Source organism: Aulonocara stuartgranti, assembly GCF_965226115.1.
Source record: "Aulonocara stuartgranti genome assembly, chromosome: 8".
Classification (NCBI taxonomy): domain Eukaryota; kingdom Metazoa; phylum Chordata; class Actinopteri; order Cichliformes; family Cichlidae; genus Aulonocara; species Aulonocara stuartgranti.
In genome coordinates this window covers 4,802,524-4,829,261 of record NC_138959.1, presented here as the reverse complement: position 1 = coordinate 4,829,261, position 26,738 = coordinate 4,802,524, and the positions used below count along the sequence as shown (strand labels likewise).

The following is a 26,738-nucleotide window of genomic DNA, read 5'->3' as shown; positions in this document are numbered from 1 at the left end:
CACCAAGGTACCTGTAGCTGTCCACAGCCTCAATGTCCATACCTTGGATGTTCAGTGGTTGCAGTGGAGAATGCTTGTGCCTGCGGAAGTCTACCACCAGTTCCTTGGTTTTACTGGCGTTGATCTGCAGGTAGTTCAGCTGGCACCAGTCCACAAAGTCTTGAGTCAGTCCTCTGTACTCCTTGTCGTCCCCATCAGTGATGAGGCCGACTATTGCAGAGTCATCAGAGAACTTCTGCAGGAAGCACTGGGTGGAATTGTGGGAGAAGTCTGCAGTGTAGATGGTGAAGAGGAACGGAGCCAGAACCGTTCCCTGTGGGGCCCCCGTACTGCAGACGACCCTGTCCGACACACAGCCCTGAGTCCTCACATACTGTGGTCGGTCGGTGAGGTAGTCCAGGATCCAGGTAGTGAGGTGATGGTCCACTCCAGAGTTCACCAGCTTGTCCTTTAGAACCGAGGGAAGAATGGTGTTGAAGGCACTGGAGAAATCAAAGAACATGATTCTCACAGTGCTTCCAGCGGTCTCCAGGTGAGCGAGGGAACGATGTAGGAGGTGAACTTATATCTCTAAAGAAAAGCATACTTAATTATATGCACGCATTAATTTTTAGATGACTTCAGGCACAATTCAAAGGCTACACAGACTGCTGTTCTAGCCCACTGCCGCCAGGTGATGATAATTTAACATTGACTGAGTGTTATGCGCAGTTCGTGAGCAGCAGTGAAGCTCGCGAGCAAAAAAGGCACGAGTTGATGAAATCCACTCCTAACCATAATTTTACTTTTTATTTTTTATTGCATTTTCTTTTCTTTATATAAACACCAGCCAACCAAAACACAGAGCTCTTTACTGTATTAGAAATTAAATATTTAATTTTATCATCTGAGCTGATCTACTCATTATTCACTGACTATGAGGATCTTTCACCTCAGACAAAATAATATTTATTATTATTATTATTATTATTGTTATTATCAGTAAAATATTCTCCACATATTCTCAGCCTTGTGAATATTCTGGCATAAGGATCCAAATTATAGCTGAGGTGCGGAAATAAGAAGGATCTGTGTGGAGGGTGTGTTTCCCTTTAAACGCTCCTGTGAGCAGCAGAGATCAGCAGACGTTGGAGGGGACGGTCGGCCTCGGCAGCCGTGCAGGATGGACCGATAAACAGCTCTGTTCGAAGCGATGTTCAGGTACCGAGTTCATTATCCTGTATTTTATTTTTGTAGTGGAAAACAAATGGAGGTGAAACACTGAGAGCAGCGTGTCGTCGGTTCGTTCGGCTCCTTTGCACACCCAGTTTTGACAGCTGAGCGCATCATCATCCTCCTCCTCAACATCATCTGCACGTTTTCAGCCGCCAAGCTTGGTATCATCTCCAATCCTGTGTTATGTTTCCAACGCTAACCCGATTATTTAATTTGAGGTGGATTTTTTTTTAATTGCTTTTCTTGTAGTGAAAATGTTTATCACCTTCGGCGGGGCTGTGGTTGGCTCGACATATGGTCCGTGTTCAACAGGGTCATTTTTCTGAGTGAGGAATTGAGATCAGGTTATTTAAAGGTTAATATTTCACCCTGCAGTGATGTTCAAACCACCCTTAGTTTGCACCTACGCCTATTTAAATCGACAGACTTCATAAAAACTAAATGGAAAAATAATAATCCCATTAATTTGGGAAACAGCGGCTCCAGTGTGTGCTGCTGTTCCCCGGCTATAATTTCTCCTTCGAGCCGTGAGTGTTGGCTATAATATAAAGCTGAATTATTCAAAGGATGACAGAATACATTTTTGCATCCTCTGCTATAAAAAGTTAATAGGATTTCTGCTTGAATGGCCTTCAAATTATTTTATTATTTTTTTCATCCCCTAGTTCAAGATTAGATTCGGTTATTTTACTCAAAATGTGAAATTTACTGCTAATTTGTTAGATTTAGTGGAATTCGTCCAGATGTTTCCCTCAGTTAAGCTAACCACCTGCTGGCCCAGATATGATATGGCCCAGACTTCACACTGCTCTAAACACTTCATTTCAGACAGTTATTTCCTGCTCTTGGGTCTTTGATGTCAAAGAGAGCAGATGTCGCTAATATGGTCACAGAAGCCCCACCCACCCACTCACCGGTCAACCTTTCTATTTATGAGCGGCAGCCAATAAAAAGAAGGGTAGCTTAAAGCAGTGGTTTTGAATCTCAGGAGTGAGTCCCAGTGGTGGAGCACAGAGGAGTGATTAAAGATTAATTTGAGCTTTGATGCTCATTTAGCAGTTCCTGTTCCCTTATGTGGCAAATAAACTAGAAATGTAGACCCACTGTGGGAGCTATTACATCCATAGCACCAAAGAGAAGCTGTGCTACCCCTGTGAAAAATGTCAGGCTTCATACTATCACTGTGTTCTCTTGTCTGCATCGGGTATTCTTCATGTTCTAAGAGAAGGTGAGACAGAGTTGGAATTGGACTGGTACCTTCACTGATTTTGCCTATTGATTAACTTAGACCTCAGCAGATCTCACGAGAGCAAAACTATCCTCCAAAATCATTTGTCCAGTTCTTGCTGGATCTGCAGCCTAGTGTTCCCATCCGCTCCTGCTCACAACTGGTTTGGTGTTTGGGGATTTAAATTCCCCCTAAAAGTTATCAATGAGGCTCCCGGTCTCATTGTTACCTCTGTGAACTGTGCTTTGCATTAACATCTAGGCCCATCGGGTGCTACGCATAGGAGGCATTATACACAGCCTAAACAAGCCTGTGGAGTCTTATTTGGGCCAATCTATGATATATTTAATCATACAGAAGGCTCTACATCAAATTAAAAATGCTGTTTTTCAGGAGTGGTTGCTCTTATTTATTTATTTATTTTTTTAAAGCCTGGAAAGCACATTTGAATGCTGTGTGCTCTGCAGTTGCCTCTGTTGGGTTTCTTGCAGTCTGTAGGGAGTCCTTTTGATGATTAGCTCCCAGCTGTAGTTTGACTCATTGATTTGTGAGTCTAGTTCTCACTTGATGTTGTGTCTTTAGATGTTTGCTGCCTTGTTGGGGATTGAGAGAGCTTTAAGGCTTAGAAGAACGACTATGAGAAGAAAATGGGTTTTTCTCAAATGTTTATACTTCATCTGTTAACCTTTCGTCTTTTGTAGGATTGTCTTTATCCCACTGAAATCACGCTTGTTTCCCGATTCCCTCCTGTGTAGATTTTTTTGCCATGGAAATGGATATGATACCGAAATTCTCCTCAAAAGATGAGGAAATCGACTTCTGGAAGGCTCTTTCCTTCAAGTACAAGAAAAGGTATGTACAATACACACTGTGCAGGCTCTGTTTCTCCTTCAGTAACATCAGTGCCTCAGCCCTTTGGAAACACTTAGTTAAATAATAATGCAGGTATAGTTTTGTGTTTTTTACTCATAATCAACAAATCTCATGAAAAGATTGTCTGGTGAAGTCCAGCCTAGTTTTCCCATCTTCTTCCTCTGCTAATTCAGCGTTTGGGGCTTTAACTTCTCTTTGGTCAAGAGTTACTTGTGGTAGAAGATGCATTGACAGGAGGAAAAAATGCACAAACTTAATCTTTTAACTGTAGGTACATTTGGTTATTGTGCACCTTGATGCTCAAGTACCACTGTCTCTTTCATGCACGTTGAACCTGATAAAACTCAGGTGAGCCAAGCTTTTATATGGTACCTGGGGAAATTGAAAAATCCTCCTCAGAGGCGACCAAAGCATAAAGTATTCAACTCCTCATGCACAGCATTGAAATGAAGGTTAATGGGAAGTAAAAGCTCAAATGTGCCACTGTTCCTCCCAGTAATCGGTAAGATATGCAATACATCCTTCATTTCAGAGGTATTGTCATTCAAAACTGGAACATGTGAGCTAAAATGAAAGCATTATTTTTATTCCAGTACAGTATACATTTGTTACTGCTTTAAATAAAGATCCCCTTATGTGACTTCTGCTTTAGGTTGGAGGTTGTTTTGATCTTGATTCTTTATATAACAAAGCTGCATTGTGCAGTTCAGTGATGTTTTAGACTATGGTGTTTTTGCCCATCCTTGTTTCAACATGACAACTCCCCTGTACACAAAGCAGGCACCATAAAGTAACCATATCTCCCCAGTATTTCAAACCTACCCAACATCTTTGAGATCACCAGCATGGCGATGCTGTACAGTAAAATGTATATAATTCATAATTCTTTAACATTTTAAAATGACAAACTTAATTGGTAATACAACACATGTTTAGCTAATATGATTGATTAGAGTTTTATTGTTAAAAGTAAAACAATGAGCATTAAACTTCAGTTTACAGTTGATTAGCACTGGTTATTTTATCTTTATACATACACCTTTATATCTCAGAAGGCAGAACAGGTCGTCTACCAGTCAGTAGGTCAGGGGTTTGATCCCCGGCTCCTCTAGTCTGTTTTGAAGGATCTCTGGGCAAGGGACTGAACCCAGAGTTACCCCTGACACATCCATCAGAGTGTGAGTGTGTTAAAATTAGGCTGAGAGCACTTAAGTATAGAAAAAAGCTTTTTGTATAAACGTGCGTGTGATTGTGTCAAGTGTAATGCAGTCATTAGCTGAAGTCCTACTACTTCTTACTGGTGCTGCAACCTTTAACCTATGTAAATGATCTCTGTGCAGCTACTTCTGAACTGAGAGATGTCTTTGTTAGCGACATTTGAATCACAAGATCTGATGGTAACCAGTCCGCTCTTTGTGTCTGTGGGAGAAATGCTTTATCTGCTATCTGTCAGTCTTAGACTTTCAATTAGCAGCCGCTGTTGGCATCTCCGGTGACACTTGTGAGACAAGCAGTGAAATCTTCCTTCTCAATTTCTTCCCACAGCGGCAGCTCATATTTCACATTAAACATAAAAGGCTCCCACGTCTCTTTGTCCCATCTTTGAATGATTTTTCTGTGCAGATTCTCACTGTTGTTCATTCATCGTGTAAAGATTGCTGCATTTGTATGAAACCTATTTCTGTGCTCTATATGCTGCTTGATTAAGATCAGCTGATTGAAATGTCAACAATAGGTGCTACAGGAAACAAGCTCAGGCCTACGCCTGATTATGTAAGACAATGGGCTTCCTTCAGAGTGGAGGCCATGTTTATTGGGGTCATATAAGTGAAGGACAGTTCCCAGTTTGTGTCTCTGAGGTACAGAGGTACATTGTATTATTCTGTGTAGCTGTTCACAAAGCCCAGCAGTGCTGTCCTGTGCGCTAAGTAGCAAAGCAATACCATGATTCTTCACCACTGTACAGCGATAACACAGAGGACCTCGGGTTTGAACTTTGAATGAGCAAAACAATATGACATGAGTGTGTTTGGCCCACAAAGGGTTCCCTTGTCATGCTGTCTGGTTTTGAATGTAGGGAAAGAGGAGGCACCAGTGTGCAAATGTGTGACAGCCAACCTTTTCAGAGCGAAACCAGTTCAAAGCCCGGCCTGGCTCGACATTACCGCGGTGGCTTTGAAAACAAATGGATGCCTTGGCTCGGTGCCACCCCGAGCACTTCAGCTCCCATGATGCCATTTTTAGACAGCTGTGTGTGTGTGTCCGTGTATCAGTCTCTCAGTGACCACATCAGCAGACACTTACATAATCAGCACTTTGCGGTAAAGCTGGTCCAGGATCATGTGGCTCGTTGTATGTTTCGAAGGTTACATTGGAGAGTCAGAGACGCACTTCTTGGTTAAAACACAAATTTCAGTTTGACCTCACTGCCAGCATGTCAGCTGGCACAATAGTGTCAGCTGTTTTTACTAGACAAGATCGACTGCAGCGGCCTGTAAAGCTGTAAAGATGGTAAATCATTGACTGTTTCATAACAGACTGTTACAGACTCGCAAGGTATGGTAAGAAGTTAGCAGCAGCTTCAACAGTGACGTCAATTCCAAGCATACCAGGGTTTGTTTCGTTGGCATTTGTGGATTCTTCTTGTCCGACCTGCTGTTTAAAGATTGACTATATTAAAAACATCCTCAACTTCTTGTAACAACCCTCAAGCTATTTGGTGACAATCTTTGCATTTTTCCTGCACAATCGAGGACCATGTCACAAAGAGAAGGTGATAACTAAGTGACTCAGAGATCATCAAAAACATTTCAGATCCATGGCCTGAAAGCTCTTCAGATCTTAATCTGATTGAGCGTCTCTGGTAAATTATGTTGTGTTAGATTACATCAAAAATTGACTTGACAAGCAAGAATTTCTGTACTCTGTTGAAAAATCATGCTCCATCAGGAGAAATCTGTGCAGTTTCCATCCAGATGATGGATGGGCTTCAGTCTTGCTCTCAACCCTTGTCTCATAAACATAAAGACGAGTAAAAACCGGCCCAGTTAAAAAGTCTTGAAGACAAAAGCTGAATCTGAGATTTCAGAAAAGGAGCAAAGTACAGGGAATAAATCAGTTTTTATAGTGACGTTGTAGTTCGGGTGTGTGGATGTGGGGTAAAGCGGTCACTATTTGCAGAAGTAAATTTTGCACAAAAGCAACTGTTAGTCTTTAAATATTAATTCCTAAGTTAATATTTTATAGCAGTTCATCTCTTAGGAGAAATTAAAGGGTTAAAACCCTTAAAACACCCCCTTTACAAAGTAGGTGACACAAATTGCATTCGAGTTTGGGGAATTGTATCTGGGTCAGATCTCGAGCGCCCAGAGGAGATGCAACGGCGATAAAAATAAAACCATATCCAGCTGTAAAGTTTGATGAATGCATCCACCAGCCGTGTCTCCCAGGCTTGCACGTCTACCTCTTTCTGTCTCGACTTGTCGTCTAATGGCTTTCTGTGTGTCTGCCCACAGCTGTGAGGAGGCTCAGGAGGAGCTGCTGGAGTTTCAGGAGGGGAGCAGGGAGCTGGAGGCTGAGCTGGAAGCACAGCTTGGCCAGGCCGAGCATCGAATGAAGGACCTGCAGTCTGAGAACAACAGACTCAAGAATGAGGTTGAAACTCTCAAGGTAACTGCTGCAGTCTGTGGAAAGCTGACCATAGACTCTATAAAAGATGGACATGACTTCCATCATAGATATTTTGAGGCATCATAATGTGATTTTTACTAATTAGTGGGTGGCATTGTATGGGCTACATCCATTATTTGGTGTCAAACTAAAGCCCTGGGGGCCTAATCTGGCACAGCAGTGTTTTGTTTTTTTTGGTTTGCAATCTGTAAGCTTTGGTGCAGTGCTCCCAATTTTGTTCCACCAACCCATCAGGAAATGCACAATTTCCCCTTGTAATCATGTCCAATGTGACCGACCACACTTCAGCAATATATACATGACACCACGTAATTAATATCTATATAGAGTAACCGCTTTATCTGATAGCTCGTTGTGCTCACCGTGAGGCCTGCATGCTAGAATACATTATTTTAAGTTTGCGCACTTTGGCAAACCGTCCTACCGTTTGTAGTTTATGGACATTTCCGCTGTCGCACAATAATTCTAGCATAAATTCCAATAGGTAGGACAGTTTGGCACTGAATTTTGTGTTGTGCGCATGTGCAGAAACAACAGGTAGGATGGATTCCCAGAACACCTGGTAGTTTAGCATAGCTTAGCATGCTAAAAGCTAGCTATAACCAGCACCTCTAAGCCTCTCTAATGACCTTTTTCTTAATCTAGTTAATTTACCTAAACCATAAATGGTCATGTTCTAAGTTAATTTAGTCATCCTGAATGTTTTTAACATGTTTTTGATGGGTTAGATTTAAGAGCTGAGAATCAGGTGATCAACATGTCAGTGCCACCATGTGGTCAGGAAAATCCTTGTGAGCTTTTCGTGCCATTTTCTGGCATTTTACGAACAAGCTGATTTTAATTGGTTAATTAAAAGCCTGATAGAATAATTGCTACTGAGCCATAATGGCTTATTTTAACAATCCAACTGTATCTCATTAAGCTTCTCAGATTTATGTGGTGAACCTAAAGAAGACCTTCACTGTGACTTTCTCTCTCACTCTGCATTTATGATGAGGCCAGCATTATGTATATATGTTTCTAATATTAACAAGACATTAGGCGAGTGTCTTCACACGTATCCTTGAAATAAATATGAGGGCTTTTTTTTTTCGTCGCCATCTATCATCTGCTGCCCTTGAGTGTAGTCTCCTGGGAGTGAAGAGAAGTGGGCCTGTAACAGCTGCTGCTCCTGTAGAAGCGATGTCTTGCAGAATAAATGTTTATTGGCTGCCTTCTCAAAGAACAACACCTCTTATTTTTGTGGCCCTGCCTTTGTTGGATTTCTAGCTGTAACCTTATCCTGTAGTTTACTGGCCTCCATGAAAACTGAGTACAGTCCTGGAGATGAGATGTTTTAAAGTGCAATCTAAATGGTAATCTCGCTGCAGTGGGAATCTGAGGTATATCCTTCCAATCTCACCACCTGTTCTGCCCTAATCTGGCTGTATACTGATGCAGCTGATCTGTGCCACACTCATAAATAATGCATCGGATTGTGTCTTGCTGTTATTCTCGCTCCATAATTACCAAATCCAAGTGGCTCATTTCTGAGTCCATGTTTCAAGCCGGGTGAGTCGAGCCACCTGCAGGGAAAACATGTTTGTGCCAAGGTGTCTGACAGGTTTCACTTTCAGCAGTGCTGACTTCACACCTTTGATTTGGAGGAAATGCAGCACTGGTGAGATGTTGGCGCAACACTGGGGCATGTCTCATGGTTCTAATTTTACTACACACACCATAGCTTTGTATCTTAACAAAGCTTTAAAGGAAAAATTTCTGAAACAGGATGTAGGAATTGAATTTTTCCTAAAACATAAAAAGGACACAAAACAGCACCCTTATAAAATAACACGGGTACAAAGAAAATGGCCTAGGACTGACTAACAAACCACAAAGATAAACTGCACAAAACTAACTGAATAAAGTTGTGAATATTTATCGTAGACTGTAAGAAAAGATGTCTGTGCCATGTTGGAGTTTGAAGCCGTTACGAGCGTGAGAGCACACGCTCAATGGCTAAAAACCTTTAATGGACAAGTCAACAAACATATCCTGGATAATCCTCCTCTCTCCTTCCGTCCATCCATTTTCCACAGATTATCTCAAAGCAAATTGGTCCTGGGTGAGGGGCCAAGTACGTTTTTTATAAATGCACATTTATCAAACTCTTTATGGTGAACTAAAAGCATTCATAATGCATCACATCTCAGAAAATATACTAACATTCTGAAAACGTTTGATTAAGAAAGCAGTCCTTTACAGATGTTCATGAAACACAACCTAATCTTAAGTGTTATTTTCTGATTTGTGAGTAATATTCTCGTGCTGTGTTTGTGCATGTAGACTGCTGCAAAATAATAATAATAATAATAATAATAAATTTTATTTATGAGCGCCTTTCAAGTCACCCAAGGACACTTTACAATAGGATAAAACACTTAGTAAAACAATGGCAGAATAAGAACAATAAAATAAAGCACAAGATAAAATGAACAAACAGTGGATTCACAGTGAATATGCAGATTTGAACAGATGAGTTTTGAGTTGGGATTTAAACTGGGGGAGAGAACCAATATTTCTTATTTCAGGGGGCAGAGAATTCCACAACCTGGGAGCAGAGCAGCTGAAAGCTCTGCTTCCCATGGTGGTGAGGCGGAAGGAAGGTACAGTAAGCTGGACAGAAGAAGAAGAACGAAGTGAACGGGCAGAACAAGTGGTGGTTAACAGGTCAGAAAGGTAAGAAGGAGCGAGGTTATGAAGGGCCTTGAAGGTGAGCAGAAGAAGTTTGAAAATTATCCGGAATTTCACAGGGAGCCAGTGAAGTTCCTGAAGAACAGGGGTGATGTGCTGGTAGGAGGGGGTTCTGGTGATAATGCGAGCAGCAGAGTTCTGAACCAGTTGAAGCTTATGGAGGGATTTTTGGGGGAGACCATGCAGAAGAGAATTGCAGTAGTCAATACGGGAGGTAACAAGACTATGTACAAGAATGGACGTAGACTGGGTGGAAAGAGAAGGAAGCAATCTGTTAATGTTACGTAGATGGAAGTAGGCAGAACGGGTGAGGTTATTGATGTGTGATTTATAAGAAAGTGAACTGTCTAGGATGACACCAAGGCTCTTAACCTGAGGAGAAGGGAGAACTGTGGAGTTATCGATGGTGAGTGAGAAATGGTTTGCCTTCAAAAGGTTGGATTTGGTGCCAATAAGGAGGATCTCAGTTTTATCCTCATTGCGCTTTAGAAAATTAGAGGTAAACCAGGATTTTAACTCGGATAGACCTTCTGTAAGGGAAGAAGGTGGGAGGGAGGAATCAGGTTTGTAAGAGAGATATAACTGGGTGTCATCAGCAAAACAGTGAAAGTGAAGATCAAATTTGCGGAAGATGGTACCTAGAGGGAGGATGTATATTATAAAGAGAAGAGGGCCTAAAACTGAGCCTTGGGGTACACCAGAGGTGACGGGGAATAGACGAGAGCGGAATGATCTTAGTTGAATAAACTGGGAACGGTCGAGGAGATATGATTGAAACCAGGCGAGGGGTGTGTCAGAGATGCCGAGAGAGGAAAGTCTGCTTAGAAGGACAGAGTGAGAAATGGTGTCAAAGGCTGAGCTCAGATCTAAAAGGACGAGAATCAGAGCTTCAGATTTATCTCAGCGTTTGTGCTTTTAAACTCTGTTAATTGGACCTGCTGAACGAGAGGACTGTCTGGCCTTTCTGCGGCTGGCTGCAGCTCAGTCATTACTTTATCAGCAGATGTAGGTCAGACACACAGACAGGCCCGGTGGTGTTTATCATGCCAATTGTCTCAGAGCTGGTGGATAAATGGGTCACACTGCTGCTTTTTTTTTTTTTTTTTAAATGGAAAGGGAAAATGAATGGAGCACTGAAAAATGTATGGCGGCGTGCTTTGGGAGCTGTTCAATCATGTGTTTAAATGCATGCAGTCAGATGTTCAGTACATGTTGTCTGCTCTCCTCCTCAGGAGAAGATGGAGCAGCAGTACTCTCAGAGCTACAAGCAGATCTCCATGCTGGAGGACGACCTCGGCCAAACGCGCAGCATCAAGGAGCAGCTTCACAAATACGTCAGAGAGCTCGAGCAGTCCAACGATGATCTGGAAAGAGCCAAAAGGTCTGTTTGGACTCTTAATACTTACTAAATAAATAAAACAGTCTCAAAGTTTCCTTTGTGCTGTGTGAACCATTTGACCATGTTTGTGGTGTTTATGCACCTTTAATGAAAATATCGGACAAACAATACAGATCACTGTGCATTTACGTGCACTACTAGACCACCCAGTCATGTGCGCTTCAGTTTTGATGAGCAAGAGTCAAAGCAGTAATCTATCTCTGGTACAGCTTGCTAACATCGTTTTTCTAACTCCACCCTCTTCTCCAAATGTGGTAACTACAGCTAAAAAAACAAAACAAAAATCACAACAACAATAATATGGTGGTATCCTGAAAGTTAAAAGTCATATCGTGATAGTTACATCCATCTTTTGTGTACAGTATATGATGATAATATATCACATCTAACAGTAAAGGGTGAAGCTGCAAAGAGCAGAGCAGTTCAGCATAGCCAAGAAAATGACTCTTTCAGCGCCAGCCCCCAGTGGCCTTTGGAGGAACTGCAGCTGTAGCTACTTCACATTGGCTTCATTTGTTTTCAGCCTCTGAAAGTTTCAACTTGATTTTTAGGTTTTAGCTTTGTTGCTGGGATCATGTAGAATATTCAGCATAATAAACAAATGACGCTACCTTAAGTAAGTGCAAACACACTTCTGTTTCTTGCCTACTTTGTGATGTTGGTTACATTTTTATAAAAATTTGCAAGAGATAAAATTCTAGGATCTCATTGCAATTAACAAATGGCTTCAAGTCAATTGATTGCTGGACAAAGCTGGATTAAAATCAATAGATAAGCCTCAGATATTGATTACTTACTCATTATTATTCAAGCACTAGTGTCTGCAGAGAACATGCCTCTGAGGTTATTTGCACATAATTACTGAAGTCTTTTTCCTTTTTAAAAATATTTCTTCTAGAGCAACTATCGTGTCTCTTGAGAACTTCGAGCAGCGTCTGAACCAGGCCATTGAGAGGAATGCCTTCCTGGAGAGCGAGCTGGATGAGAAGGAGTCGCTGCTGGTCTCGGTGCAAAGATTAAAGGATGAAGCCAGAGGTGATTACTCACTCATGAACTCGAGCTCATTAATGTGCAGCTGCTGCAGTCTTTCTCCTCTGAAGGTTAAAATCTGGGTTTTCCTATATATATTTGTTACAATTATCTTTTCTTTTTTTAAAAAAAAGATTTACGGCAGGAGCTCGCCGTGCGAGAGAGGCAGGCAGACGTAACCAGGATGTCCGCTCCGAGTTCACCCACACAGGATAACGTGAAGATGGACACGGCTGTGCAGGCCTCCCTCTCCCTGCCGGCTACCCCACTGAGCAAAGGTCTGGACAACGCCTTTGCCAACCAAACAGGTAGCTGCACAACGTCTTTCCCCTCAACATGCAAGTACAGACATGTAGCTCTTTATTTAAATGTTGTGCTGCGCGTATATTTGCATGCAGAAAACATTTATTTCTGTAATGACCCAGCTGTATAATCAGTTCTTGTGCAGTTAAAGTGCAGCAAAGACCCCATGAAAACCTTTTAATATATTTTGGCTCAATTATAAAAATATAGCAGATTAACAGTTGATTTTAATGTCTTTAATTTAACAAATATTCATAAATAAGTGTCTGAAATCTGCCAAGAGGTTATTAAACAGGGGGAACTAATTGCTTAAACAGAATAATGATTTTGAACTCTGTAAAAGATTTAATAAAATAAAAATTGGAGGAATAAATTGGTTTCTTTACTTTTTTCTAACTAGTGCTATCAAATGGCTATGGCAGCAACTCGCCTCTGACCCCCTCGGCCAGAATATCAGCCCTCAACATTGTCAGTGATTTGCTCCGGAAAGTTGGGGTGAGTCTTTCCTCCTCCCTGTTTCTGGTTCTCATTTCCACCTCTGGCTTCATGTCGGAAGTCCTCTATCTTTCCTCTTCATCTTTTGTGTCCTCACAGGCTCTCGAGTCGAAGCTCGCCGCCTGCAGGAACTTTGCCAAAGACCAGAAAGCTCGGAAGACGTTCGCTCTCGACAACAGCAACGCGCTGAATGCAAACTACTCCCAAGCGCTCCATACGTCATATTTTGATAAAGCGTGAGTGAAAGCACATTCAGTCTGTAGTTTTATTGCCCATTACTGTCACATGTAAGTGTGGACAGCATGGTTGTATTGTTGCGTGAATAAGGACGAGTATCTGAGATGGTGTGCATTTGTTTTTCCCCCCAGCAGGACTGAGATGGTCATATTCCCTGCATTAATTTGGGGTAATTGTAGCTCCTTCACCTGTTATGCAAGTGTGTAGAGGGCCATGCATGCTGCCGCTGCTCCTTAACAAGCCTCTTTTCCCATCTCATAGAAATAAGTGTGGGCTGGATAACCATTTAGTGGTGGTGGCATGGTGCTGCTGAAATAATCTCTCAACTCTAAAGTGACCTGATTCATGTTTTTCTTGTCTATACTAGTATAAAGTGTTTGTTTTCAGCTCCAGATCTAACCAGTAATGCTATTAACAAAGTCCGTTTTTGCCATACCTTTTTATTTGTTTTAATTTATGGCTGGAAGTCCCTCAGGAGATGATTCACGAGAGAATCTTCAGTCGGATTGGATTTATTTAGGGTGCTAACACCTCCCACATGGATGTGTACATATTTATGAATTTAATTTACAACAAACATAAAATGAAAACCAACGTCCTGATGAAGTTGGGAAATATAGCCACAAGTGGCTCAAGAACCTTATTAGTAAGCACTACCTAATATGAGTATATAATAACACCTGCTAACAGGATCCAGGTGTTGGTTTATTGTTGTATATGATGACAACGGTTTTGTTCAGCTTGAATTTTTTTGCTCTTCATGCTTATGTTGCCAACAGATCCTTACTGTGGGGACTGGCAGCCAGAGGAAGTGTAGTGTTTCTGCTGTGCGAGAGAAATATAAATAGGCAGAGTATGTGTGCACAACAAGGGCATTGTCTGGGTGACTTCAGAGCAGGGAGGTCTTATGAAGAGTACAGTCACATTCAGCTATGTCTGGCCATTTATTAAGAAAAAATGACTTTATACTTCAATAAATGAAGTTCCAAGAAATCACCAGAGCTGCAATAAAAGTAATTTTGTTTCAAGATCTATTTAAAAATGACAAGTAAAAAGTGTCAGGTAGTATAATTGACAATACATCGTAGTTAGGGTTGTAGACTTATTTTTTTTTTATTTTTTGGCCTAATTCAGACAGATTTTTGTAACTTTATTCACACTGTTCATGGAAAAACTTTGTAACACTGAGAAATGTGCTTTTCCGTCGGCACAGGAATTTGGATACACAGAAACACCAGTTCGATACCAGTAAAGAAAACTTCCACACAATGCCCAGCCCAGTCTTGAAAATGTAGTTTCACTGGCACTCCTCCAAAGCTCATATTTCTGTGCTTTTCAAACTCCTACCACACAGAGGATGCCTTTCATGCCCCAACTGTGACCCACAAAAGAACGCGGTGAAACCAGTTGGATAACTCTGGGTGACTCTCCTGCTTCCTTCCCAGTTTCTGCATTAAACTTTTATTTTTAGCGGCACATGCCTGTGTTTGCTAATATTGCCTCATGTCTGCTATGCAGCTGTTGTCCTGTGTGAGATGAAGGGCGTTTGATAATGAGGACAGAGCCACCTCCCGCTGCGCCGGTCGGTGCTTCGACCTGTGTTGGCAGTTTTTGATAAAGTAAAACCGACCAAAGCTTTGAAGCTATCTGATCTCATTTTCCCTTATGTATCTACAATACAGTAGATAAATTTTTACTTGAATACAGTAGTTTAGTAAGTATATACTTAGGTCTCTACTAGAGCAGAAAATAATTTGTCTTTATTTTATACAGAGTATTGATGCGTGTCTGTTCATTCTGTCTCAAACAAGCTTTTATTTCTTTATTTATTTGACATCTTCCCCCTTTGGGGCCACCATAACTTTGAGCCAATTTTCTTCTAATTGTGTGCATCTTAAAAACAGCTGTTGAGGGAAAGTATAGGTGGATGGGTATATAATAGGTAGATGTAGAGAAATCGTAATCATGTGTTTTAGAGCCACATTAAATATTTGTACTGGGATGAGAGATACTATTATTATTTTTTACATTTCTACCAAATTTATATCTTTGTATTTATGTTAGTTGTAGCTCCTGGCATAGAAAGTGTGCCAGCTGACATATGTCATGAATTTAGCTGTTTTTATCCATTTTTAAGTGAAAGCTAAAAACCTTTTCAGCCAGCCAGGTGGTCCTTTGATTATTGATGATTATTACTTTTATGTTTATGATTGAGAACATACAGATTATTGGACACATTTATATCGACTATCTCAGCTGCTTTTAAAAACATATATTTGATCTATCTTTATTTATTTTCATGACTGATCATTTTTATTATATCCGATTCCTGGCTTTCATAATCTGGCACCAATGGGCTTCCATACTGACCACCTTGTTTGCATTCAAATTAAACTGCTTTAACTGTGTGGAGGCTTTGATTGGTGGCTGGTAACGGGTGGATTCGTGTATCTGCTTCCGGGACCTTTTGTTTCAAAAGTCTGTTTTCTCGCAGCAGGACCGTGAACGGACTCGAAGCTGGTACCCGGATGGCCATCACCGCGCCTCCCGCCGCCTCCTCCCACGGTTTAGTGCCCCTGGCTTTGTGATGCCAACATGAAACACAACAGGAAGAGAAGGCGCAAAAAGAGGGATCACGAAAGGCTAATACTGTAAAACTTACTGTTACTGTGGCTCATCTCCTCGTCTTCCCGCGCTGCCTCTCTCTCTGTCTGTCCTCACTTGTGCTTCGTTTGCTGTAAATTAGTCTGTATATGATGTGTTACTGTATCCACTGTTTGCTCACAAAGACTGTTAAAGCCCCCCCTCTGCTTTTTTTTTTTTTTTTACCTCAAGGATCTCCCCTGACATGTGAAGTGGTTTCTAAGAATGGCATATCATCTGGAAAGGGAAATGTTATGCAGTTAGTCTTGGAAATGATGATGAGTTGCTTTTTTGTTTTTAAATCTAAGCAGCCTCTTCACTGATCTTTAACTTAAATTACTTCAGTTAAACCACTGCTGAACCCTCTAATTATAAAAATCAGCAGGTTTATTGGATGCAGATGTCCTAAATAACTGTGCCATGTGGCCTGTGACTCCACCAATTATTGAGGTTTCCAAGAGCCTTTCCAGGTAGTGATTTTTGGGTGATTCTGGCTTCTGGCGCCATCCTCATGCGCTTGTATTTGACTTCTTATTTAGTTCCACAGAGTCGGGAGTTTTTCAGTGAGCCAAACACACCATGTAACTTCTGAACCGTGTGACATGACGTGTACAGTATTGGTCATATTGATCGTTATTGACAGGCAGCCAGTTAAAGTAGTGCTGTCATAGTGTTCGGACCAGTTAACCAGCATTCTTACAGCCTGTAGTCGAAATGTTTTATCCACATTTTGTTCTTTGAATTGATGCACAAACCTTTCTCAGTTGCAAGTGAAGCACTTTGACCTTGTTTTGTTTTTTGTTGGGGTGTTTTTTTTTTTTGTTTTGTTTTTTTTTGTTTTGTTTTTTTTTTTCATTCGAGTGCAATATTGCCTGTTTGTGGGTTTAATTTATTTTAAATTTCTTTTATAGCATGTTTCAATAAAATATGTAATTATACCACACTGATTATGTTTTACTTGGTTCTTGAAGTTATTCTCAAGGCAAAGACTACTTTTCATTCTCTTCTCAAATATTAATGTTTGCTGTTTTTCTGTTGTATCAGTTTAGAAATTAGAATACGGTGAGTTTTTCATATTAGTGTTGTTTTGGTAGTCCAGAAAAATAACAAGAAAACTGAAGATGTTATTTAAATCAGATTTGACTGAATCTATAAGTAAATGGTAATGGTCTGTATTTATATAGCGCTTTTACTAGTCCCTAAGGACCCCAAAGCGCTTTACATATCCAGTCATCCACACATTCACACACTGGTGATGGCAGCTACATTGTAGCCACAGCCACCCTGGGGCGCACTGACAGAGGCGAGGCTGCCGGACACTGGCGCCACCGGGCCCTCTGACCACCACCAGTAGGCACCACCAGATGGTGAAGTGTCTTGCCCAAGGACACAACGACCGAGACTGTCCAAGCCGGGGCTCGAACCAGCAACCTTCCGATTACAAGGAGAACTCCCAACTCTTGAGCCACGATCGCCCCGTCGTCAGGAAAAACACCCATACCCAGTTCTCAGATGTGTTGATGCTGTCAAATTATATTTTTATGTCAGTCTAAAAAGACTGTAGAAGACTTGAAAACTGGAAATTATTTCTGTGGATTTAAAAAAAAAAAAATTTAAATTGTTCCACTACTAGAAATACTCTAAGAAGATTCTTACATATATCTATACTAATGAACTTCAGATACAAGATACAAGTAACCACAGTGATGTCACCTATTGGTTTCATAGCCACGCCCTGAATCTTACCCTGCTTTATTCTACTAGTACATGCCTGTGCTACAATAGTGATTTGGTCCGTCTCTGCTTAATCTCTCAGGTAAAAGATTTTAAAAAATGAATAAATAAAAAAAATAGGTTGTAGATATATATATTTTTTTATGCTGAAAATGTTTCATTTTGGCCTCTTGCTATGTGGCTGACAGGCAACGTGATGGCTTTATAATATAAGAACCATTTAGTGTTTTTATTATTCAACTTATGTGGCTGAAACTTAATTTTCATGTCATGAAATTAAAATTCTACAATGCTTTTAAAATGTGTGACATGTGCGTAAAGGCTAAAAATAGGTCCTTTTAGCTGGTTACTAGGTTGTTCTTAGGAAACATGATGACATAACATCTGATGCAGATAAGAACCTTCAGGGTGCTATAGCGTACCAAGTTTGGTAGTGCAACTCCACATCGTGTAAGAGGAGTTCATGGACAAATAAGGCCTGTGTGTTTGCAGCTACCTGTGGACAGCTGTGGCTTAGCAGGTAGGGTGGGTTGTCTGCTAGTTAGAAGGTCATTGGTTCAAACCCCCCCAGGCTGTGTGTTAAAGTGTTCTTGAATAGCAGAACTCTGTGTAACAAAATGCAATCGGCTTGTTAAAAAGTTTTTAGACTAGAAAACACAGGTAAAGTTTGGCCACACAGGTTTTGCACCACATGACATTCCTAACAACCTTCCTAACTAGCTAGTTAGGAATGTCATGTATCCTACCGGTCTTGAACTGGGGCTCTTTGCATGCAAGGCAACTATTTTAACCACTACACCAGGGGAAAGCCCTGCACGTACCCTAATACAATAAGAATTCACACTAGTGACTGAAATTCAGAACACTGATGACTATCATCACAGTGAGTATTAGACTTGTATGCAGTAGAGGTGGGCGGATCGATCCAAATATCGATAGTATCGATACCAACACTAAAACCAAGTTTCAAAACACATGAAAAGCTGAAAGGTGTTTTTTGCTGTGTTAACTAATTATTGTGGAAAGTAATAATCACAGTGACATAGTGGTGATTAAAATGTGTTCAGAATTTGAAACTTGAGAATTCATCTCATAAGTCATGGCACGCTACTCTCCCCCAGTTAGCTGCCTGAGTAACTTATAATTATTGGTACTGATATCGGCAATACTGGCCCTGTATTTGCTTGGTATTGGATCAATACCAAAATTTGTAGTGTGGCACAGTGACAATGAAGGAAAGTGTGTTCAAATAGCATCAATTAACACACAAATTTAGTTTTTTTTATTTCTATATGATAATTCTTCATAATTAAACAATAAGAACAAGTAGTCTGATGTCCTGTAATCATTATGAAGCTATAATTTGAAATACAATAACACATTATGTTTTTGTACAAAGTATCAACATCGGATCGGTAACGTCCATACCGCCCTGAATTTGACTTGGTGTCTGATCAGAAAGGAAATCGGTGGTATTGCACATTACAATCTCAGAGGAGATGCCGCCTGCTGGTCAAGGGATTTCTGCACAGGCAGACCCATCCATGTTTTGTATTTACAGTCTGTGGTTATACTGCATCTGTTATTTTCTATTGTTAACTATCATAATTGCTGATGTACACAAGCGAAAGATACCCTGCTGGATCCCGGGAGGAGACACAAATCCCTTGGCGGGTTGCATCTGGCATAAAAAAATCTGCCAAATCAAATATGCGGCGCTACCTGCTGTGTTGATCCCTTGTGAATAACGGAAAAACTGAAAGTAGCTTTCTTTATTTTAGAGTGGAGAAAAGCAAACAAGCACATTTTCTCATGTACTGAACTTAAGCACAATTTTTGAAACCTTTACTTGAGAATTAAAAATTTTGTACTTCTTTACGGTAGAATGCTGGACTCGCTCTAAATGGCCTTTTCTCTCTATCTACAATGTTTAGTTATTAGTTACAAATTACAGATCTTATATTTTGACAGATCAGCATCAGTTATTACTTTCTAGCATCCATCAGACTGAATACATCCCAACACTAAGGAGTCTGATTTTCCTGCTTCATTGCGCAAAAACTGAAGGCAGAGCTGATGTTTGTTGTACGGCATTAGCGTCTGTGCTTTGATTTTTAATCCTGATTAAACTAAACTCACACCAATAAAATAAACATGAAAACCTCTGTGGCGTGCATTTTAAATAAATGATCTTTAACAATGTATATCACAAATAATTTATAGTTAAAGAGATTTTCATTCATACAGTCCATTAGGTTGCAGTCAATTCTGCCCCCTGCTGGAAAAACACGCAAGTACAAGAAAGATGCTGTTTAAGCTCCTTTACTGGGCGTCTTGGACAGTGTTGTGTCCAGCCCAGATGTCTATACAAATCTGTGAGGGTTACTTCAATAAATCCATTACTGTAAGCAGGCCTCAGTAAAAATATTCAGCAAAGCCATCTTTGCATATGTGGACATGTGCAGCGTCCACCTGTGGAGACCTGCTCTGTATTACAGTCTGCTGCAGAGGCACTGAGGTTCAGGCTGCTGCCCCCTTCAGCCGCTCCCTCCTTGCTGCTTCTTCTCGGTCAGATCATCGATCTGCTTCTGCCGCCTCTCCAGGACCTCCAACCTCTTGGCATCGTTACGCGCTCGCTCCTGAGCCCTGAGTTCAACGACGTCCTCAAAAAACCTGTGTCTGCGCAACAGAGGAAGTACCGAATGAAAACAAATGACAAGTGAGAATTAATTAGAGAACCAGAAAAGATTAATGGTAAGATTACAACCTTTCTTCTAATGTGACGTAGGTGGTTCAGTGTGAAAAAACAGATTTTGATTTTACTTTCACGGAAAAATATTAAACTATAGCTTTACCAAAGAAAATGTTTTGGATATTCACTTTCTCTGTTTTGTTTCAATTAGTCTCCAGAGTGTGTATGGAAACCTACTCTGTTTCCATTTTTCTAACAATAAAAAAAAAACCCAAAACAAGCAGTTGTCCACTGTAACTAAATATTCATCTTTTCTTTCTCTTTTGTTGAATTTTGACCAAAGAATGATTTCGGTGATTTCAATAGTTTCAGGAGTTTCAATAATGAGGTTATTTTAGGGCTCCTTCAAAGCTTTTAGGGATGTCAATTAAAAAGACACAACCAGCTGTGCCACAATGTCCAGTCTGTACAACACAGCACTGAACAGTAAAGATTTCTCTTTGGACTTTTGGTCAGACAAAACACAGCTGTTCAATTTGCAGAGCTTCTCTAGTGTGCTGTAAAGTCTCTGGTGCACTAACAGCACGAACGAGTTAGTGGGACTAAAAGTTAATTAAAAAACCTTTGAAATTAATTGTATTAACAGGGCTTTTCTAGAGGTCTTAAAAACAACATCTGCAAATTCAATACCTTTAACATGATTTAAATATGATTAAAGGCATTTTAGATACAGCCAGGCAGGCGGTTAGAGCCCATCTCAGCTGTTACAGAGCAGGTTATCAGTCTGCTGCAGGCCCAACACAGATTGTTCCCGCTGTTAAAGCTGGCTTACAGACAGGCTTACCAGAAATCATGCACAAAGAGCAATACAAAAACAACAAGGAGAATAAATCTGCATTCAAAATACACCAAATATACAAAATCATATCACATAAACTGATTTTATAACGCTCCTGCACAGGGGACAGAGCAGCTCCAGGTCCTGTTACACCTTACTCGTGGCGTTGTCGGCATTTCTGACAATAATTTTACTTAATGAGACCTCGTAATAACCTTGAAGCAAATCTTCATAGCTGGGAAACGGGAACTAGAAATGTATTTGTCAGTCAGGGAGCCCATGGACATCACCACATACTGAGTTTCCTCGCTCGCAAATGCTCCACCAGACTCTCTGAAATGTATTCTTCTCTTTTTTCCCCCCTTGGGAATGTGTCTTTTTTTCTTTCAGATTTTGGTATTTATTATCTTGGAACTTTGCTCATTTTTTCTTGGAAACATAATGAACTAAATTTAAATGTATCCTTTGCTAATTTCTTTGAAATATGTTCATTTTCTTCTTTAAAATGTCCTATTTTTTTTCTAATAAGTTTACCTTTTTTGATTTTGTAATTTAATACGTCTGAACTTTGCTCATTGCTACCTCAGAAATTTGACATTCATAAAGTATGTATGTATGTATGTATGTATGTATGTATGTATGTATGTATGTATGTATAGCATGTTACTGCCTTATAAATTTGCTCCTTTTTTCAAATAAGTTTGTCCTTGTTTCTCATTATTGTTCCATTATTTCTGGTAAAAAAAAAAAAAAATCTGATCGTTTGCCATTTTAAAACAATAAACTAGCTATTTATTTTTCATTTTTTCTCCTAAGTTTAAATGCTTTCTCCATGTAAATTTGCCCATTTCTTTCATCAAAAATTTGCTTTTTTTTGTAAATTATCCATTTTTCTCGTAAGTCCGCCGAATTTCTAAAATTTTGAGCTTTTTCTCTTTGACTTCCAAAGGACTGCAGAATGGGCCTAATACGCAGTCGTACTGCTTCCCCTGCAGTACCTTTTAACAGCGAAGTCGTGCTGCTTTTATAATTTTCACTTCTGATCGGCTCTTTCGGAGCTGCATGTTTATTAATAAGGTGTGCAGTAAACACTTGCATGTGCAAATGTCACGCACAACATGCCTGTTACGTACAGGTGGCTGAGCTGTAAACACGCTTTAACGTTACCTGTTAATGAAAGCAGCAGCGAGTCCAACGATGACCGTCCCGAACAGGATCGGTTTGGCGAGCCGTTTCCCGGCTGACAGTTTGTGCTGCTTCATTTTCGTGGCTTTATTTTGAACTTTAAACACTGACCTTCCCCTACAGTTGGCTGAGGTGCTGTACACACCCCCTTCGTGTCCCACAGTTATTAGGAACTTCCGGTACCACGTGACACTAGCTTCCGCTTGACAGTATTTCTATTTTGTGTCATGTTGTGTGAGGGAGTATTAGGGCCACATTAACAAAAAACTATGATAGAAGACCTTTAACTGCGTATGAAAAATGTAAATTAGATTTGATTCTGTGTAAGCGCGGCTTGACCGTATGCTATCAGATCGAAACTGATTTTAAAACAAAAACTATTAAACGGAACCTTCGTCTTATCCACGCAGCTACACGGAGGCATTTCATGGTCAGACCGCGCCGGGAACGAACTGAAAAGAATAAAGTGGAGAGCGGAGCTGGTGGTGGATTATGTGGAGGAGCGGCTCGTCCGGAGGCTCTGACCGCTTTGAGTATTTACAAACTCTGGTCACCGAGTTTCAGGACACCGACAGCGACGGTGGGAACAGCTGTGTTTGGATTCAACTTTAAACTCACTACTCTGCTTTCTTCTGTTATCTTTTTTCCAATCTTGCCTTTTCGTCTTTCTGCTCCAACTCAAGATCCACAAGACAATAATATGAATCATAAAATAAAGTAAATAGAACAAAAACATAAAAAATAGGTGCCTACAGAAAGCCTAGGTGCTCCTCTTTGGAGACGTACGTCATCAAATAATTATTCAAAATTTGAAATTATTAAATACACATTTATTAAATTGAAATAATTCGTTTTATTTAAAATATATGTCAGTTGTTATTATTTCATAGTTCTGGGCTTCAACACGTCATGAATTTATTTCTACTGTCAACCTCACCTGTCAAAGTCAGGGGCGGGGCCAATGCTGATCTGGTCAGTATCTTTACCTTTTCGGGAGTCGATTATTTCGGTGGGTGTTTCTCAATAGCAAGTACGCTAAGGACGTTCATGGACTGCAGCATTATCTGGGATCAATCGTCTTAACTTGCTGTGCAGGGTAACCAATCAGATTTTAAGGTCTGTTGACCAGCCACAAATAATTTGAAATGAATATTTGAATGAATTAATTAGACTTTTAACTAAATATTTGCCTATTTAATTTTGGCACTCCATAGTTCTCATTTTATGTGATTACATACATTACATGTGATGATTTTTTTTCCTCCTCAGAGGCAAAGGAACAAGTTCTGGCTAATTTGGCCAATTTTGCATACGATCCAAAGAACGTGGAGTATCTGAGAGAGCTGCAGGTGACTGACCTCTTCTTGGACATGCTGACTGAGGAGAATGAGAACTTTGTGGAGTTTGGGATGGGTGGGTGTCACAGTGACATCTCCTTCATTGTCTGCAGCAACTGTCAAGCCTTTATCTCTGATTTTGTCTCTCGTGATCTCAGGAGGGCTCTGTAACCTCAGCATGGACCCTGAGTGCAGAGATGTCGTCCTGCAGAGCGACGGCATCCGCTTAGTCACAAACTGCTTGTCGAGCCAGAGGGAAGAGACTGTCCTGTCAGCCATCACCACCCTCGTGAACCTCCTAACACCCACGTCACGCTCTCAGATCACCGATCCCGCCATCCTGCAGTGCATGCTGCGCTTCTCCCTCTCCGAGAGCCCGCGTCTGCGCAACCTGGCTACCGTGTTTCTGCAGGACTCCTGCAGCGAGGAGCAGGTGGCGCAGGCGCAGCAGCAGATGGAGGGGCAGCAGACGGCAGTCGGCATCCCGCTGCCCAAAGACTAAAGACACAGCACAGACCTTTATCTTTTTATAAGTTTGCTCTCTCTGTGATTCACTCTCTGTGAGAGCGTCACAGATGTTTCACCCGCTGGAGCCAAAATTTGAAATGTTGTTCAAAAAAAAATAAAAACATATTGGACATCCGCTGGTAAGAAGTAATGGATTCACTTGACAAAAATTATGCTGCTTTTTTGGAATTAATAAAGTAATTCTCTCATTAACTGTGAGTAAACCTTTCATTATGAAAAGTTTACTCCCAGTTTGAGGTCTTTAAGGCATCAACAAGATACCTTAAAATACCAAAACAGCAGTCACATGATGGCTGCCCCTCTGTGAGCCTGGTTTCTTCAGGTTTCTTTCTCTTTAAAGGGAGTTCTTTCTTCCTGCTGTCACCAGGTGTTTGGTCAGAGGCAGCAGTTTGATTGTTAGGGTTTTCTCTGCATTACTGTAAGGTCTTGCAGTATTAAATGTCTTGAGGTGACTATTGTTGTGATTTTGTGCTATTTAAGTAAATCTGGATTAAAATGAAAGCGTGTGGTTAAATTTGACTTCATGTCTGAAGCGCTGTCAGTAAGATCAGGAAATTATTCTTCTTCCCACTTCTCCCTCTGGGGGGTCATCTGCCTCCATCTCATCTAGCTTTGTATTCTAAACACTCAACCTAAGCTCTGTTGAAATGCACATACATTATATCATACGTTTTAAATCAAAAGCCTGACATCACTGCACTCATCACATATTCTTTCAAGTCTTTTGCTACATCCAGAAATACATAAAACTCCACCTTTGCTACTTGAAATGCTATTGTCCCTCTTAACCATCGTCTTGTATACTAAACCAAGAATAGACTTAACTAATAACATGTTATTTCTTTGCTTAACATGTGACATCAAAGAATATCTCAGTATTTGTCTGTTACTGGCTTATGTTCGGATCTTGTGTTTTATCTCCTGGAAGGCGGTGAAAATACCAAGATGATGCATCATTTATATACAGTTAGGTCCACCAAAACGTAAGTACACCACTTCAGATTGATTCTAAATCTGTCATCTACTTGAAATAACAAGGGAGGAGGATTAAATTGTCTTCTCAATCTAAAATTGCCTGACTTTGTATAATAATGGCTTGCATTTTTCTAATCTAACAGTCATTGACTGGAAGAGATAAGTCACCAGATCAGCTTTCTGGATTTAGTGCATAAATGTGCACCACATGCGAGCCAACACAACCTTCCCCACTAAAATAGTTTCCAGGTTTGAAACTACCACGTAGACATGGCCTGAAGGTTGCATGTCGTTTGCAAATTGTTCCTCTTTAAATATCACATTATGTGTAGAGGGAAAAAAAAAATCCAAGCATGGTTTTGTGTACGTATTTATTCACTTGACCCCTGTTTCAATTCAGGGGGTCAGTGTTGACATTGTGGAGGACTATAAATACCTTGGAGTACACATTGACAATAAACTGGACTGGGCTAAAAACACCACAGCACTTTACAGGAAGGGCCAGAGTCGTCTCTATTTTTTGAGGCGACTGAGGTCCTTCAACATCTGCCAGAAAATGCTGAGGATTTTCTATGAGTCTGTTGTGGCCAGTGCGATCCTCTATGCTGTTGCATGCTGGGGGAGCAGGCTGAGGGTTGCAGATGCCAACAGACTTAATAAACTAATCCGTAAGGCCAGCAATGTTGTGGGGATGGAGCTGGACTCCCTCAAGGTGGTGTCGGAGAGGCGGATGCTGTCCAAGATAAAGACAATGTTGGATAACACCTCCCACCCACTCCATGATATGCTGGTCAGTCACAGGAGCTCGTTCAGTGAGAGACTGAGATTACCGAAAAGCACCACTGAACGACACAGGAAATCATTCCTGCCTGTGGCCATCTCCCTGTACAACGCATCCACTTAACACACTGTTTACTGCTACAACTACACATGTTTCTTTTACAGCTATTTATTTATAAGTGACTTATGTATGTATGTATGTATGTATGTATGTATGTATATATTGTACTATTCTTAGTTAGTGTATTGTCTGTCTTGTCTTAATGTTGGTTTAAAATGGAGCACTGTAACAAAAAATAATTTCCCCCAGGGATCAATAAAGTATTCTGATTCTGATATACATCAGGCCCCAGATGTTGAACTTGCTCCGACTCCTCCAGAGGTTCTGGATGTGGTTGAGGTTCAGAGATCGGTGCAGTTCTTCCACACCAAAGTGGGGACAAGCATTTCTTTATTGAGGCGTTGTCATTTTGAAGCAGGAAAAAGACAAACCTAACTCAATGCCACAAGAACGCAAGTGATGTTTTTCCTCATCCAAAATAAATTTGCTCAACAAATTTTTGGCCTTTTTGTGTGCTTTTTCCTGCCACATGAGGGAGTCCAAGATACTTTTGTATGCATTGCTCCACCAATGCATTCACCTCTTGGGAGAACAGTTTGGTTATTAGTATCACCTGTAATAACCTCCCAGTCAAAGGAATGCATGGTGACAATTTGAAAACAAAAGTCTCGAGTCTAAAAGGAGAACAAACTCACTCTTTGTCTCAAATCCCATTTTTCCTCCTTGAAATGTGCATTCCTTTGCCTTTCCCTGTTAAAACCAC

At 40.6% G+C, this 26,738-nt stretch overlaps 2 protein-coding genes across 4 annotated transcripts; both read left to right on the top strand.

Moving 5' to 3' along the window:
• The first annotated feature begins 1,090 nt into the window (after window positions 1-1,090).
• Window positions 1,091-16,788, top strand: ndel1a (nudE neurodevelopment protein 1-like 1a). Of its 3 annotated transcripts, XM_082544950.1 has the most exons (10): window positions 1,091-1,200; window positions 3,199-3,295; window positions 6,832-6,985; window positions 10,972-11,120; window positions 12,037-12,173; window positions 12,302-12,475; window positions 12,871-12,965; window positions 13,065-13,201; window positions 13,337-13,371; window positions 15,697-16,788. In XM_082544950.1, exons 2-10 carry the CDS (start codon window positions 3,210-3,212, stop codon window positions 15,705-15,707), a joined length of 978 nt encoding a protein of 325 aa, XP_082401076.1. In that variant the 5' UTR covers window positions 1,091-1,200; window positions 3,199-3,209; the 3' UTR covers window positions 15,708-16,788. The 3 variants fall into 3 exon arrangements, with proteins under 3 accessions (XP_082401076.1, XP_082401075.1, XP_082401074.1); XM_082544949.1 differs by lacking the exon at window positions 13,337-13,371 and having other exon boundaries at window positions 15,700-16,788; XM_082544948.1 differs by lacking the exon at window positions 13,337-13,371.
• A 5,890-nt stretch (window positions 16,789-22,678) lies between these two features.
• On the top strand, window positions 22,679-24,678 carry armc7 (armadillo repeat containing 7). Its single transcript, XM_082544961.1, has 3 exons — window positions 22,679-22,874; window positions 23,564-23,707; window positions 23,790-24,678. Exons 1-3 carry the CDS (start codon window positions 22,787-22,789, stop codon window positions 24,131-24,133), a joined length of 576 nt encoding a protein of 191 aa, XP_082401087.1. The 5' UTR covers window positions 22,679-22,786; the 3' UTR covers window positions 24,134-24,678.
• Window positions 24,679-26,738: the final 2,060 nt, after the last annotated feature.